At 38.4% G+C, this 15,235-nt stretch overlaps 1 protein-coding gene across 4 annotated transcripts in view; it reads left to right on the forward strand.

Moving 5' to 3' along the window:
- ARMC3 (armadillo repeat containing 3) overlaps positions 1 to 15,235 on the forward strand; it is a 102,400-nt gene that overhangs the window by 63,283 nt on the left and 23,882 nt on the right. For 3 of the 4 annotated variants that reach the window (XM_069547419.1, XM_069547417.1, XM_069547420.1), the window contains exons 13-16: positions 575 to 743; positions 3,345 to 3,445; positions 4,074 to 4,175; positions 4,557 to 4,664. In XM_069547419.1, coding sequence (XP_069403520.1) covers positions 575 to 743; positions 3,345 to 3,445; positions 4,074 to 4,175; positions 4,557 to 4,664 — 480 coding nt within the window. The remainder of the gene's footprint in view (positions 1 to 574; positions 744 to 3,344; positions 3,446 to 4,073; positions 4,176 to 4,556; positions 4,665 to 15,235) is intronic. The other variant, XM_069547418.1, reaches the window with a different exon arrangement.

A 15,235-nucleotide genomic window follows, 5' to 3' on the forward strand; every position in this document is an offset into this window, starting at 1 on the left:
GATGAATGCTCCTCTTTCACTTTCCCCTGGTTTGCTCTCTTAACTTTCAAGACTGAATTTAAACAGTCAAACCATGACTGTCATCTGTCTTTTTCTGTCCCCCCAAACTTTTCCACTACAATTATGCCTTTAAGCAGCTTCACCGCATTGGTTCTCCTTACCAACAGCCTATGAGTCACTTGCCTTTAGCACCACAGTCAGTAGGGTTTTAAGGTTCCACAGACAAGTTTATATTATTTCTAACCATTTTTCTTCTTTGCATATATCACCTGGTTAGCTGAAAAAAACTGGAATCCAATACTGATTTTTGCTTTAAATGAACAATGTTTTTCTTCTGAAAGTGTATTTTTCAAATTGTTTGAATGTAAGTTACCACATGGTATATATGTTCTCAAAAAGGGCAGATTTGTCTTTATAATTCTGTCAGGATTAGTTTATCTAAATGGGTGGGATGGTTTTAACCTTTCCATCCCAGTTCTTCAACTCAGGATCTTAGTGTGAGGTACATAAATGGGAACTTAATGTTAGATTGCTTATATAAGGCAAATAATGTCATTTTTGCTTTTATTGACAGGGCTTTAGAAATCCTTGAAGAAATTAATGTATCAGTAAGTCGAAAAAATAAATTCAGTGAGGCTGCTTATAACAAACTGCTCAACAACTACCTGTCTCTGAAATACAGTCAGACTGGCTATTTGTCATCAAGTAACATAATTAGTGATGGATTCTATGATTATGGTCGGGTAAGTGACAGCACTAATTTGTATTTTAGTATATAGTGATCAGTTCTTTCATCATGATGCCATTACATTGCAATTTTATACCACCTGACATAATTTTTATTTTTATAGACAGAAACTTGGGAATCAGAAGTTCATCCTTAAACTTTGTCTGGCTATAAGATTTTGCATTTGTGTACAGTTTTAACTAGATTTTAATTACTTGTACTTAAATTAGCTTGCTAATGCTAGTCTCAAGTTTCAGAGAAAATAAAAAAGAATCAGCTTCTTTTATATTGCTTCTAGGGCTCTGTGTCAATTATAATGTTAACAATAGAAATATAAGTCTTCATTTTATTAATTGTAATCTCACTGAAATAAGCCATATTGAAATACTGAATTATAACATGTAATGCAGAATAATATTATTTTTTACTTAGCTGCATTTATGATTATGATTTCAGTTCAGTGTTAATGTTGAAAGAAATGGGAAGCTAAACATTAGAATCTTGAAGAGTTTTTGACATTACTGTCTATATCAGCATTTTCTACTTCTGGAAGCCAAAAGCAGTAAGGAAAATGGAGAAATTTTTAAAAACCTACAAATCCCATTTTAGGCAGGAGTAGGAAACAAGTATGATCTGCAGATTTCAAACATTTAAAAGTCCCTGGGATCAAGCAGAAGCTATATGGAAGGAAGAATGAGAAAGGGGGAAAAGCACAGAGACAGATAGGAGTGGTAGCTGATCTCAGAGAGCACCATCCAGACTCCATGCTTCCTGAGGGGATGGACAACTCAGACGTTCAAAAATCGTGTGCTTGGTTTGCCAGGGGCTGGGTGGACAGGCCCTGGGGAACTGGGATCAGCAGGGCTGGTGGCAGCAACCTTCTTGGATCAATTTGGTTCAAAGAAGCAGAGGACACAGGGTTGTAAAAGAATCACAGCTAATTAAGCCATATTTGCAGGAAATGCTATATCATGGTAACAGAATTAGAGACATTTTGAGTCATCAGAACAGCTAGCCTAACACTTTATCTCTTCCTTCTGCTTTTCCCGGCACTGCCACCACCATACCCTCCAGAACACACACAAACCACTGAGAAATTACAGCTCTCATTCCATGATGAGTAATTTTAAAAGAACAAGTGCCACACTATTAGTACAAAGATGCTTTAAGAAAAATGAGGGAAAGAGCAGAAAAACCACCAAAGAGCACTTGTTGGAAAAATGTTGCCATGGAACAGGTGAAAAACTGCGGCAAATATGTGTGTTCATGAGTTTAAAAAACAACAACAAAAAAACCCCAAAACTTAATGAGACAATTTCTTTATGAAGGAGAACTCTCTGATTCAGCGGTTCTCACTCTTTTTGGTGTCAAGGACCAATTTCTCGGAAGACAGTTTTTCCACAGACCAGGGATAGGGGAGGCTGGCTTGGGGATGATTCAAGGGCATGACATTTATTGCGCACATTATTTCTAATCTAATGCCACCGCTGACCTAACAGAGGATGCTGGTCCACAGCCCAGGAGGTTGGGAACCCCTGCTCTGATTAATTCTAAATTGTTTCTGACATTTTAGTCTTTAAATATGTCAGTGAACAAATGAGACAAAGATCTTTTCTCCCATGGTACCAGTGAGAGGAAACAGATAATAAACAGTAAATCTCACAAATTGTATCACATGATCGAAGTGAGAACCACTATAGTGGCTGGGGAGGAGAGCAAAGAAGGACCAAGGGGCTCTATCATGCTGAGGATCCTGGGGTTTACAGCCATAATTTGGCATTGAGGTCAGGTAGCCCTACTGAAAGGTCAACATCCAAGTGAAAATTTGAAGGAGGTGAGGGACTTAGCTGTGGAGAAGGAGTTTTATAGGTTGAGGTGCAGAAAGCATGAGGAGTAAACACAGTTGGCACATTTAAGGAAACAGCAAAGTCAGTGTAGCCTGAGCTGAGTCAAGCAGGGGTGGAATAATAGACCAAGTCACAGAGGCAGGAGCTCATGATGGGCTTGTAGATCATTGCAAAGACGTGGGCCTTTACTCTGAATGAAATGGGTAAATACAGCAGAGTTCTGGACAGAAGAATGACATGCTCTGTCTTACTTTAAAAGGATCATGACTAAGAGAATTATCTATTACTTGATTAGAAAAGGACCTCACAAGGTGATCTGGTCTAAACCTTTTCACCAGGCTGATAAATTGCTAGGGCTTCATCTAGTTGGCTTTTAGTCATCCTCACAACATTTTTTGGTGATCTGTAGAGTAATTAGTTACTGTTACAGACAATAAACTCTCCCTTATATATGTGGGTGGATTTTCAAACTCAAATACTTCCACGAGCCAGTCTGATCATTATGGTGTGAAACAGCTGAGTATTAAGCTACAGAGACTTGCAGGGCTGGGGTGAGGAGCGGAGGGTGCTGGAGAGTATATTTTGCCCAAAGACAAGACATCCACAAGCTTCAGATTCCTATTTCTACGTGTGTGTGTGTGTGTGTGTGTGTGTGTGTGTGTGTGTGAAATTAGATACTTGAAATAATTGAGAACCTATTATATCAATATACTTTTTAAAAATATATAACCCATGCAGAGATTACTTTTCAATTCTTAAACTACCTACAGATAAATCCTGGCACCAAACTTTTGCCTTTGAAGGATCTCTGCTTACAAGAACCAAGTGACCAACGTGCTATACTCTTAATTAACAGTAGATCTTCTGATGTGTGAGTCTTTGGGGGGAGCAGGGATATGGGGAAGCAAAATTTTTGTCTATCATCATGTGAATACATAAAGGTGCCCAATATGGTACCTTTTATCCCTTCCTCTGTCTAGCACCACCATGAAAGTAAATACTGGTCTGTAAATTCATAGCCTAACATAGTAAAGACCACGGAATAGTCACCACCATAGTTTTCCCTTTTACTCCACACTACCACTCAATTCCACATGTATTTCTGCAGTCAGGGATTCTTACCCTTCTGGCAACATCAAGTAACTGAAGAAGGTATAAACAGAGAGGAGCAAACCAAGATGAATTATGTTTACAGATCTCCAGAACTAGATGCAAGAATAGCACTGATGCCCAATTTTTCTAATAAAATAAAAAACAGTAGAAGCTATACATTTTATGTGGCACATCTTAAAAACTATTTCCAGTTCTAGGTCATGAAAAGCTTTATAGTATTCATTCTATCTTTTCTTCACCTCTCCTTTATGCTATTAAAATAATGTGTCACTGTTAAAAGTCAGCTCCAAATATGATTTTTCAGAAAAAAATCTATTTTGTAGGACAAAGTTAATGTTGACAAATTATTTTAATTTGTACATAATTTCAAATATGTAAAATTTCAGTTCTCCACCTCCATCTACAGAAGATAAGTCATCAGACGTTGGTTATGGACGAAGTATTTCTTCTTCATCTTCTTTAAGAAGAGCAAGTAAAGAAAAGACCAAGTAAGAAAATGATGTTTTGTCTACACTCAAATCATTCTCTCCCTGAATTTGGGAGTAAAAAGGAAACTTAGATTTTAGGTTTTGGCAGCTTAATTTTTATTCTTCTGACAGTCACACAATTTCAGGATGAAAACCAGGAAAATTGGCTTGACATTCTGTCTGCTGTGAACCCATGACTCATGGTCTATGATCAGGCTTCACACCCTTATCTGCAGGTGGAATAATGCCTGGTGCCCTATTTCTTCTCGTTGATTGGAATCAAAACATAAAATGGAAGTGAAAATGCCTTATAACCTATGAAATGTCTTGCAAATGTAGCATATTGTTCTTTTCATATGATTGACATTGGTCGTGGCTTTGTCAAATGACAAAAGAAAATAGTTTTCATTTTAGTGCTGGATTTGGATCTCCCACTGAAGAGAAATCAGAACCTGCTTCGGGACGCAATACAGCTGTTAGCAAAAGCACCACTAAAGAGAAAGGATCAAGGTAGGAAACACCTTACTGTAGTCTTCTAACTGTAATCCCATCAAGTTTTAATTACAGACAGAGTTGGGGAAAGAGAAGGGCGGCTTTTAACTAGGAAGCTCTTCTCATGGGATAAGATATAGAACTAAGCAGGACTCACAAAGTGTAATTAAAATTACCTTTATTTGTCTCTCTTGTTGTCTCTTTAAAACTTACCCAGAGGGAGTTTCTTCTCCTGCCTCTGGGTGAGAACTCAGGGCACTCTGACCCCTGTAAAGTCCTACAGTCACTTTAATTCACAAATCACAATGCAAATAGCAGTCTCCAGTCAGCCCTTTAAAAGTCTAGCCATGTGTAGGAATCAACCGAAAATGAACATTTCCACCCTCCCCTGGTGGCTGCCTTTGCAGGTGGTGAGCTACAGTGACTGGAGTGTAAGCCTTTCCTTACCCCTGCCTTGTACTTCCATGTCCCCTTCCCATCTTGCTCACAGAAACCTGTGACCCTTCAAGAAGCAATGAGAAGAGGGAAAGGAAACAGGACCACATTCTTGACTTGGCTGGAACCATTATAATATGGTTCCATGTATTTTTAAATGCTGTCTATGAACAAAGCTAGTGGAGGTGATGGAATTAAAGTGCTGCACTCAATATGCCAGAAAATTTGGAAAACTCAGCAGTGGCCACAGGACTGGAAAAGATCAGCCTTCATTCCAATCCCAAAGAAAGGCAATGCCAAAGAATGCTCAAACTCCCGCACATTGCACTCATCTCACACGCTAGTAAAGTACTGCTCAAAATTCTCCAGACCAGGCTTCAACAGTACATGAACCGTGAACTTCCAGATGTTCAAGCTGGATTTAGAAAAGGTAGAGGAACCAGAGATCAAATTGCCAACATCCGTTGGATCATCAAAAAAGCAAGAGCGTTCCAGAAAAACGTCTATTTCTGCTTTATTGACTATGTCAAAGCTTTTAACTGTGGATCACAACAAACTGGAAAATTCTTCAAGAGATGGGAAGAGATGGGACCACCTGACCTGCCTCCTGAGAAATCTGTATGCAGGTCAGGAAGCAACAGTTAGAAATGGACATGGAACAACAGACTGGTTCCAAATAGGGAAAGGAGTACAACAAGGCTGTATATTGTCACCCTGCTTATTTAACATATGCAGAGTACATCATGAGAAACACTGGGCTGGAAGAAGCACAAGCTGGAATCAAGATTGCCAGGAGAAATATCAATAACCTCAGATATGCAGATGACACCACCCTTATGGCAGAAAGCAAAGAAGAACTAAAGAGCCTCTTGATGAAAGTAAAAGAGGAGAGTGAAAAAGTTGGCTTAAAACTCAACATTCAGAAAACTAAGATCATAGCATCGTGTTCCATTACTTCATGGCAAATAGATGGGGAAACAGTGGGAACAGTGACAGACTATTTTTTTGGGCTCCGAAGTCACTGCAGATGGTGACTGCAGCCATGAAATTAAAAGACGCTCCTTGGAAGGAAAGTTATGACCAACCTAGACAGCATATTAAAAAGCAGAGACATTACTTTGTCAACAAAGGTCCATCTAGTCAAAGCTATGGTTTTTCTAGTAGTCATGTATGGATATGAGAGTTGGACTATAAAGAAGCCTGAGCACTGAAGACCTGATGCTTTTGAACTGTGGTGTTGGAAAAGACTGAGAGTCTCTTGGACTGCAAGGAGATCCAACCAGTCCATCCTAAAGGAGGTCAGTCCTGAATATTCATTGGAAGGACTGATGCTGAAGCTGAAACTCCAATACTTTGGCCACCTGATGCGAATAACTGATTCGTTTGAAAAGACCCTGATGCTGGGAAAGATTGAAGGTGGGAGGAGAAGGGGACGACAGAGGATGAGATGGTTGGATAGCATCACCGACTCAATGGACATAAATTTGAGTAAACTCCAGGAGTTGGGGATGGACCGGGAGGGCTGGTGTGCTGCAGCCCATGGGGTTGCAAAGAGTCGGACATGACTGAGTGACTGAACTGACTGACTGACCTGTTGACATATTTTTATGCATATTCTTTCTCATGTGAGTTCTTTCCTGAATTCTTCAGAAAACCACTCAGAACTCCTGCCCCACTCCATGACCCTTCAATTAGAGCTGGCTTAAGCCCTTCAGAACCACTGGGGTGCTGGAGGCTATTTGGTGCAGACACAAACACTTGAGCATCTACCTTCTAAACCAAGACTGTCCCCTAAGGTCTCCTAAGGAACTGTCTGCCTCCCTGCGCAGACCTCAGAGCTTTGTTTCCAATTTCTGCCTTTGCTTCCTCTGTCAGCCTGTCTGGCTCACTGCTCTGGTCTCTGCTGCTGATCTGCTCCTGCTGTCCCAGCCCTCATCGTTTTTGCCTGCCCGTCACCTCCCCACCTCTTCCGTTTCCTTTCTCTCCTCTCTCTACTTCTCTTGCTTCTCCTCCACTGGACTGAGAGCACCTGGAGGACAAGAACATGTTCTAACTCAAATAATTTCTCTTTCCATCCCCAGTATTTAGTACAGTGCTTGGTTAGCATACCTAAGGCATTCGTGTTTATTCAAGAGAATAGAAACGTGAACTTTTTCAGGAAAAGGTCCACACTTAGAAACTGTGTCTCCTGAACACATAGGTTCTCTCTGGCTGAATTCACTCATCAGTAAAATGGAGGGAAAAAACCCTGCAGTGTGTTGTTCCTCATAGTATGTTGAGAGATTAAATGAGTTAAGAAACATAATGTAAAGGGCTTAGAGCAGAGCCCAGCCCAGAGTAAACACTCAACAAATGTTAGTACTGCTGGATGAACCAGTTGCAAGGAGCCCAAACCCACTCCAGCCTTGTAGGGATGAGAAGAACCCCCCAAATCCAGCACATGAAAGAGGCTGGGAGTTAAGTCAATAACAGTAGGGTCTGCTCGTCTCTCTCCCTCTCTTTCTCTCTCTACCTGCACAGTGCCTTTTTGCAATTGCTTTGTTATCTACCTTGACTTTCTTTTGATTACCACCTCACCCATAACTGTAGCTTATATGTGACTCCGATTTGCCATGGGATCAAACCTGGCCCCAGTTCCAAGACCGTCTTTTAATTCTAAAGCATAACAACGATCAGGTACAGTCTGTATCTCTTCTGTGTATTTGTGAGGGAGGCCTTCTTAACATCACATGCTTGACAGGACATTGACTGGCTCTGAGGCAGGTGTCTCCCCACGGTCTCCCCAACTGCGGTCCTGGGGAAGAATCCACCTGGCTTATTTAAGTGATCAGTGTGTGTTCAGGCTCTTTACCCCTTCTTAGCCCTTGGTCCACTAGGGGATAGACTGGTTATAATCTTGTTGTTTATCTTTCATGATTTATTTTGTTGTTTATCTTTTTTGTCTCTCATCTTGTGACTGTTAAAACTCTGGACCCCTAGAAATAGAGTAAAATATTTTAACTCTACTCATCTGAAAATGTCACAGAGAATATTATCATATTGACAAAAAGAGACTGAGCAACACTGGCGAAGACTCACGAAACACAGGCTCAGAAACTGGTGAAGGTTTGAAAGGGAGCGGAAAGAAGAAATGGGAGGCAGCTGTGTGTGAGGTGCCAGACGAGGAAAGTGAAAACCTGGATTTCCTTTTCCTGATGAATACTATTATCATATAAATTAAAATCACTGAGCAAGAGACTCTCATTCGGTCACCAGCCACCATCTTATTTCTGTTTTCAGAGGTTTTAATTGCATTCTGTTTTATAGCGCAACACTCCTAGGAGAGGTGATTAATTTATTTCTTGTTTATTCAGACACCCTCTCAATACTTACCTAGGTTTCACTGAAACCAACATGTCTAATGCCCTCCAAAGCTTTTCCTTGTAAAGATCATTCTCCTTACGTTAAATATTTACTATACCTATTCATGAAAGGAATTATAAGTTCTATCTATACTATATTTTTTATTCAGACTGGTTTTCGTAAATATTTGATTGCACGTGAGTTTATTATACACACTTAAAAGCATGTTCTTCTGTCTCCATATAGAAGGATATGAAATGCATATCCTTCCAGTCTGTTCATCTTCGGCAACTTTTAGATCTTTACAGCCTATAAACTTTAACATTTCTGGTACTTAAATCATTTTGATTCCCATCACAGTGACGTCCTAAAACATTTTTGTTCTAAAATAATTTCCCTCAGAAAACTGGACGTACATAAGAATGAAACTGAATGACTATCTTATACCATAAACAGAAATTAACTCAGCATGTAAGACCTAAAGCCCTAAAACACCTAGAAAAAGACTTAGATGATAAGCTATTTACTTCAGCCTTGGCAATAAGTTTTTAGATTTAACTTAAAAAGCAAAGGCAAAAAAAATAATAATAATAATAAACACCTGGGACTACACCAGACTAAAAAGTTTCGGCATAGCAAAGGAAACCATCAACAAAATGAAAAGGTAACCTACTAAACGGAAGAAAGCATATGCAAATCATATATCCAATAAAAGGTTAATATACAAAATATACAAAGAATTCATAAAACTCAGTAACAAAAACAAATAAGTAAAACAATTTGACTTTAAGAGAGCAAAAGATTTGAATAGACATTTTTTCCAAAAAGGAAATGTAGTTGGCCAATAGGCATGTAAAAAGATGCTCAATGTCACTAATCATCAAAATATTGAATTAGAAAATAAAACATTTTTTTAGTATTTGTTATGATTAGAGTTTTGTGTAATCCTCCAATAGCAGCTAATTGGATTATTTTTGTATTTTTTTCCCCTCCAAATTAAAGAGAAAACTCAAATGGTCTTGAGTTGATCTCCCTTGCCCCCCATGCTTCAAATAATACTTAAAGGTAATTCCCACCCCTAATTTACTGCTAGTGGAACAGAATACTCCCTATTTATGAATACATAATTTAGGAGATCTACCTGTCTACACTAGCCTAGTTCCAGTTGGGGACTTTCAAATATATAATCATGGCTAAAATTTATTATAGCAAAAGATACACTGCAAGATCAGCAAGAAAAAGGTACACATAAACAATGGCTAACAGAAGTCACACACAGGCTTCCCTCCCAGTCCTTCCTCCCTCTCTGCCAGCAGAGCACAGGATGCGATTTTCTCATATGACGTAGCTCCACCCAAGAAAGCCTACCTGAGTCATGGAATCCAGACTTCATAAAGGTGCCAATTCCGATTACCTGTAGGGAACCCCTACTTGAATGATTGGCTTCCAGGTGGCTCAGTGGTAAAGAATCTGCCTGCCAAGCAGGAGCTGCAGGAGATGTGGGTTCTATCCCTGGGTCGGGAAGATCCCCTGGAGGAGGAAATGGCAACTGCTTGCAGTATTCCCTGCTGGGATAACCCCATGGACAGAGGAGCCTGGCAGGCTATAGGACTTGCAACTATAGTTCAGACACAACTGAGCAACTGAACAGGCACGCACAGATTTCTCTCAGAAGGAAACAGTACATTTTTCAAGCACTAAAGGAATCAACCATGTGTTCTCTATCCTTCAGCAATAAAGAGGGGGAAATAAAGACATTTCCAGATGAAGGAAAACAATTTATTGTTAGCTGGCCTACCCTTACAGATTGGCTAACTAAAGGAAGTTCTTCCAAAGAGAAGAAAATGCTGAAAGAATCTGGAAAGATTAGGAAGAAAGAAGAAACTGAAATATGGGTATATACAATAGACTATTTCCTCATGAGTTTTATTTTTACACATTATATTTGATGATTGAAACTAAAAATTTTAATAATATCTGATACTCAAGAAAATTATATTTAAAAGTGGATAAAGTAAAGAGACTTCCTATGGATGTGACATTTCCATATTTCCCTCAAAGTGATAAAATGTGGATACCAGCAGACTGTGATACGTAATATATAATATGTCTGTTATAGTACTTACTATAACAACAACAAACCAATACAAAGAGCTACACTCACAAACAGTATAAATAAATCAAGATGGATAATTTTTAAATGTTCAAGTAACCCACAGGAAGGCAAGAAAAGAAAAACAAAGGAAAAGAACAAATCAAAAGGCAGATATTGGCAGAGTGTATTTAAAAGTTATGATTCAAAAAATAAATAAAAATAAAAGTTATGATTCAACTACATGCTGTTTAAAAAAACTCACTTCAAATTTATCCATCTAGATGGGTTGAAAGTGAAAGGTTGGAAGGAGATACCATGTAAACATTCATTTTTTAAGAAGCGTAAATGGCTTTTCAAATATGTATTAAAGTAGACTTCAGAGTAAAGAAAAATTCTAGAGAGAAAGAGGGACATTATGTATAATAATTATCCATGAAGGAGACATAATAATCTAATATATATGCACCAAACAACAGAGCCTCGAAATACATGAGGCAAAAACTGATAGAGCAGAAAGGAGAAATAGATAAATCCAGAATTGTAGTTGAGGACTGCAACATGCTCCTATGAGCAACTGATAGAACTATTTGACCTAAAATCACCAAGGAAATAAAGGATTTGAACAACAGCAAAATAAGTAGGATTTAATTGACATATCATGGAACATTTCATCACCAACACATTTTTTCAGCTGCATTTGGAACATTTATAATATTCTGGGTCATAAAGCATAGCAAAAAAATTTTAAGTACTTTAAATCATACAGAATATGCTCTCTGATCATAATAGAATCAAACTAGAAATTAATGACAGAAAGACAAGAAGAAACTCTTTAAACGTGGAAACTGAATGATACACTTCTAAATAATCTCTGGGACAAAAGGAAGTCTCAAAAGGATTTAAAAATACAAAGAATTGAATGAAAATACAGCCAAAGCAATGCTGATATTGAAATTTATATCACTAAAATGTATTAGAGAGGTTGTAAATCAATAATCTAAGTTCTCACTTCAAGAATCTAGAAAAATAAACTCAATACAATTAGAAGGAAGAAAATAATAAAGAAGAGAAATCAATGAAATATAAAACAGAAACAGCAGAGAAAGTCAATGAAATCAAGGCTGGCTTTTAAAAAATGTCAATAACTATGTCAATCCTACTATGAGAATTGTAATCAGCAGCTTAGATGAAAAGGACCAGTTCATCAAAAACTACAAACTATCACAACTTACTAAAGATGAAATAGATGCTAAAATAATCATGTATTTTTTAAAAAAGTTGATTTCATAAAACCCAAAAGAGAAATTTCCTGACCCAGACGGTTTCATTAGTGAATTCTGTCAAACATTTCAAGAATTAACACCAACTCTACACAATCTTTGGAAGGAATGATGCTAAAGCTGAAACTCCAGTACTTTGGCTACCTCATGCGAAGAGCTTACTCATTGGAAAAGACTCTGATGCTGGGAGGAATTGGGGGCAGGAGGAGAAGGGGATGACAGAGGATGAGATGGCTGGATGGCATCACTGACTTGATGGACGTGAGTCTGAGTGAACTCCGGGAGTTGGTGATGGACAGGGAGGCCTGGCGTGCTGCAATTCATGGGGTCGCAAAGAGTCGGACACGACTGAGTGACTGAACTGAACTGAATTACACAATCTTTCCCAGAAAACAGAATGTTTCCCAGCTCATGATACCAGCATTATTCTAATGCCAATACCAGACAAGGACATGACAAGAAAAGAAATTTAGAACAGGTTTGGGCTTCCGTTGTGGCTCAGTTGGTAAAGAATCTGCCTGCAATGTAGGAGACCTGGGTTCCATCTCTGGGTTGGGAAGATCCCCTGCAAAAGGGAACAGCTACTCACTCCAGTATTCTGGCCTGGAGAATTCCATGGACTGTATAGTCCATGGGGCTGCAAAGAGTCGGACACAACTGAGTGGCTTTCACTTTCACTTTGTCAAAATAGTTGAGTATACCTGTGGTGGGTTGGGGCTTCTGTTAGGTTAATCTGCGTGTCTCTCCCTTAGTATCACTTTATCTGGATTACTGTAGCTATATAGTAAGACTTTTTATCAATCACTTTTGATTGTTCCCACATTATTTTTCTTCATCACATTTGATTTAGCTATTCTAAGGCCTATGCCTTTTCATATACAGCTTAGAATAAGATTTTCTATCCTACAAAAAACTTTGCTTGGATTTTAACAGGAATTCCATTAAACCTTGAGCCCATTTGAGAATTATATCTTACTATGTTGAATCTTTAAATCTATGGACGCAGGACGTGTCATCATGTGTTTAGATCTTCTTTGATTGCTTTTGACAACACTTTTTAATATTCAGCACACAAATCCTGTACATGTTTTGAGAAGTTTATACCTAAGGATTTCATTTTCTTAGCATAATTGTGAGTGCTCCAAATTTTTTTTTTTTAATTTTGGTTTCCACATGTTTGTTTTCACTGTATAGAAACATAATGGATTTGTGTGTTGTTCTTACATCTTCAGATTTTGATGAACTCACTTCTTAGTTCTTGGAGTGTTTTTCAGGAGATTCTTTGGGATTTCCTACATGGGCAATCATATCATCTACGTTGTCTTTAGTTTTCAGTAGTTTGATTTCAATGTGTCTGGAGTAGATTTCTTTGGGTGTGCCTTATTTACATTCACTGAAATTCTTGACTGTGTAGATTTATGTTTTTAACCAAATTGGGGAAACCATTTCAGCTCTAATTTATTCCATTTTTTCCCTGTACTGCCTTCTTTGTCCTCTTCTTCTGACTCTATGATGATACTAATATTAGCTTTTTTTTTACTGCACCACAAGTCCCTGAGACTTTGTCAATTGCTTTTTCAATCTTTTGTTCTCTGTGTTATCCATATAATATAATTTTTATTGACACATCTTCAAGTTCACAGATTATTTTCTCTGTTATCTCCATTTTGCTATGAATCCTATTCAGAGAGTTGTGATTTTTAAGTTTTGGTTACTGTATTTTTCAGCTCCAAATTCTATTTTTATATCTTCTTTTTTCTAAGACTTTCTGACTCCTTGTTCATTTCAAGAGTGTTTTACTTGTTGGAACATTTTACATCTGTATCATCTCAGCATTGATGTGTATTGATGGCCTTTTCCCATATGAGGTGAGATTTTCCTGGCTCTTCGTATGTTGAGTAATTAGATTGCAATATGTTATAAGTCCTACAGTTCTTATTTATGGGTCTTAGACACATTCTAAGAAGAATGTTTCTTTTGTGTGTGTGTTTTAGCAGTCAATCGCCCCAGTTGCTTTCAGTCTTCAAATTCCAACCAGTTGTCAATCTACTGTTTGCCCCATTTTCAAAGGCTTTGCAGTGCTATTTGGATGAGCCCTGCATGTGTGCCAGCTAAGATCCATTTGGGACTTGGGCAGTGGTCTATACTATAGTTCCATCTTCAAAATCTATGTATGTGCTATTTAGGGTCAGAACTATGCACACACAGCTTGGAATAAGCCTAGGAATTCATAAACACTTTTATAGGGTTGCTTTCCTGAGCTCCTCCCTCTCCATGACCTCACTTGTCTGTTCTGGTTCCTTGGAGCTTCCCTTTTGGTCCTTAAGCCAAAAAAAAACACATTATTTACCCTGTGGTGCAACACTCTTGCCATGACAGCATCCATATCCAGCCAAACAGCAGGAGGACTGAGCATGAATAAGGCAGCCTTAGATTCTTAGGGACCTGAATGTCATCACTGCCACCGCCATCACAAGATTCCTTAGGGGCTGGGGCACAAGAGAATGGATAAAAATAGGAAACAGATCAAAACCAGGGCTTTCCTCCATTTCTCAAGTAGATTTCTTGAGCTCTCTCTACACGCTGATGCCCACTTCCAGACTTGGGGTGATGTTTACTTCAGCTTGGAGAACAGTGGAGGAAAATTAAAAGACAAGCTCACCATCAGTTCAGTAGTCATTCAGATGTTGGTCTTTTCTGATCTTTCTGCTATGAATTACTTTTCAGTTTTCAAATAGCTATTGCATGTACCCTGTCCAGGTTTTAGGACTGTATTCAGTAGGAGAGACAGGGGGAAGTGTACTTATTCCCTGTTACCTGGAATGAGAACTCCAGTCATTGTTTGTTCAACTCATTAATAATGAGAGAATTAGTGAGATGTTAATACTGGGAAAAGATCACTTGAGAATATATATATTTATATCCAATTTAACTAAAGAATATTAGGAAAAGATTGCTGAGCTACATTTTAAAAACTTGTAGGATGACTAATGTCTTACAGGACAATAAATTGTAACCTTTGGGGGTATCTTTTCCATTGAATGGAAATAATTTGCATCTGTACTAAACAAAAATTTCTATGTTAAGTAGTAACTTCTCTAAGTCTGGAACTTTTCATTGAGAGTAAACAGTATCCTTACTGTTTACTAAGTATATTCTATTTTCCCTAAGTACAGAACTAAGTACATTTCCCTAGATAAACTTGGCATGAGGTCTTTGTCCCTGCATGACATGAAAATTCCTTGCCATCCTTATTTTGTTTTTTGCCTGTTCCCATGTTTTGGATATGTGTGCATGCTAAGTCACTTCAGTCGTGTCTAACTCTTTGTGACCCTGTGGACTATAGTCCTCCAGGCTCCTCTGTCCATGGGATCCCCCAGGCAAGAATACTGGAGTGGGTTGCCATGCCCTCCTCCAGGGGATCTTCCTAACCCAGG

The sequence above is a fragment of the Ovis canadensis genome, chromosome 13, assembly GCF_042477335.2.
Source record: "Ovis canadensis isolate MfBH-ARS-UI-01 breed Bighorn chromosome 13, ARS-UI_OviCan_v2, whole genome shotgun sequence".
NCBI lineage: Eukaryota > Metazoa > Chordata > Mammalia > Artiodactyla > Bovidae > Ovis > Ovis canadensis.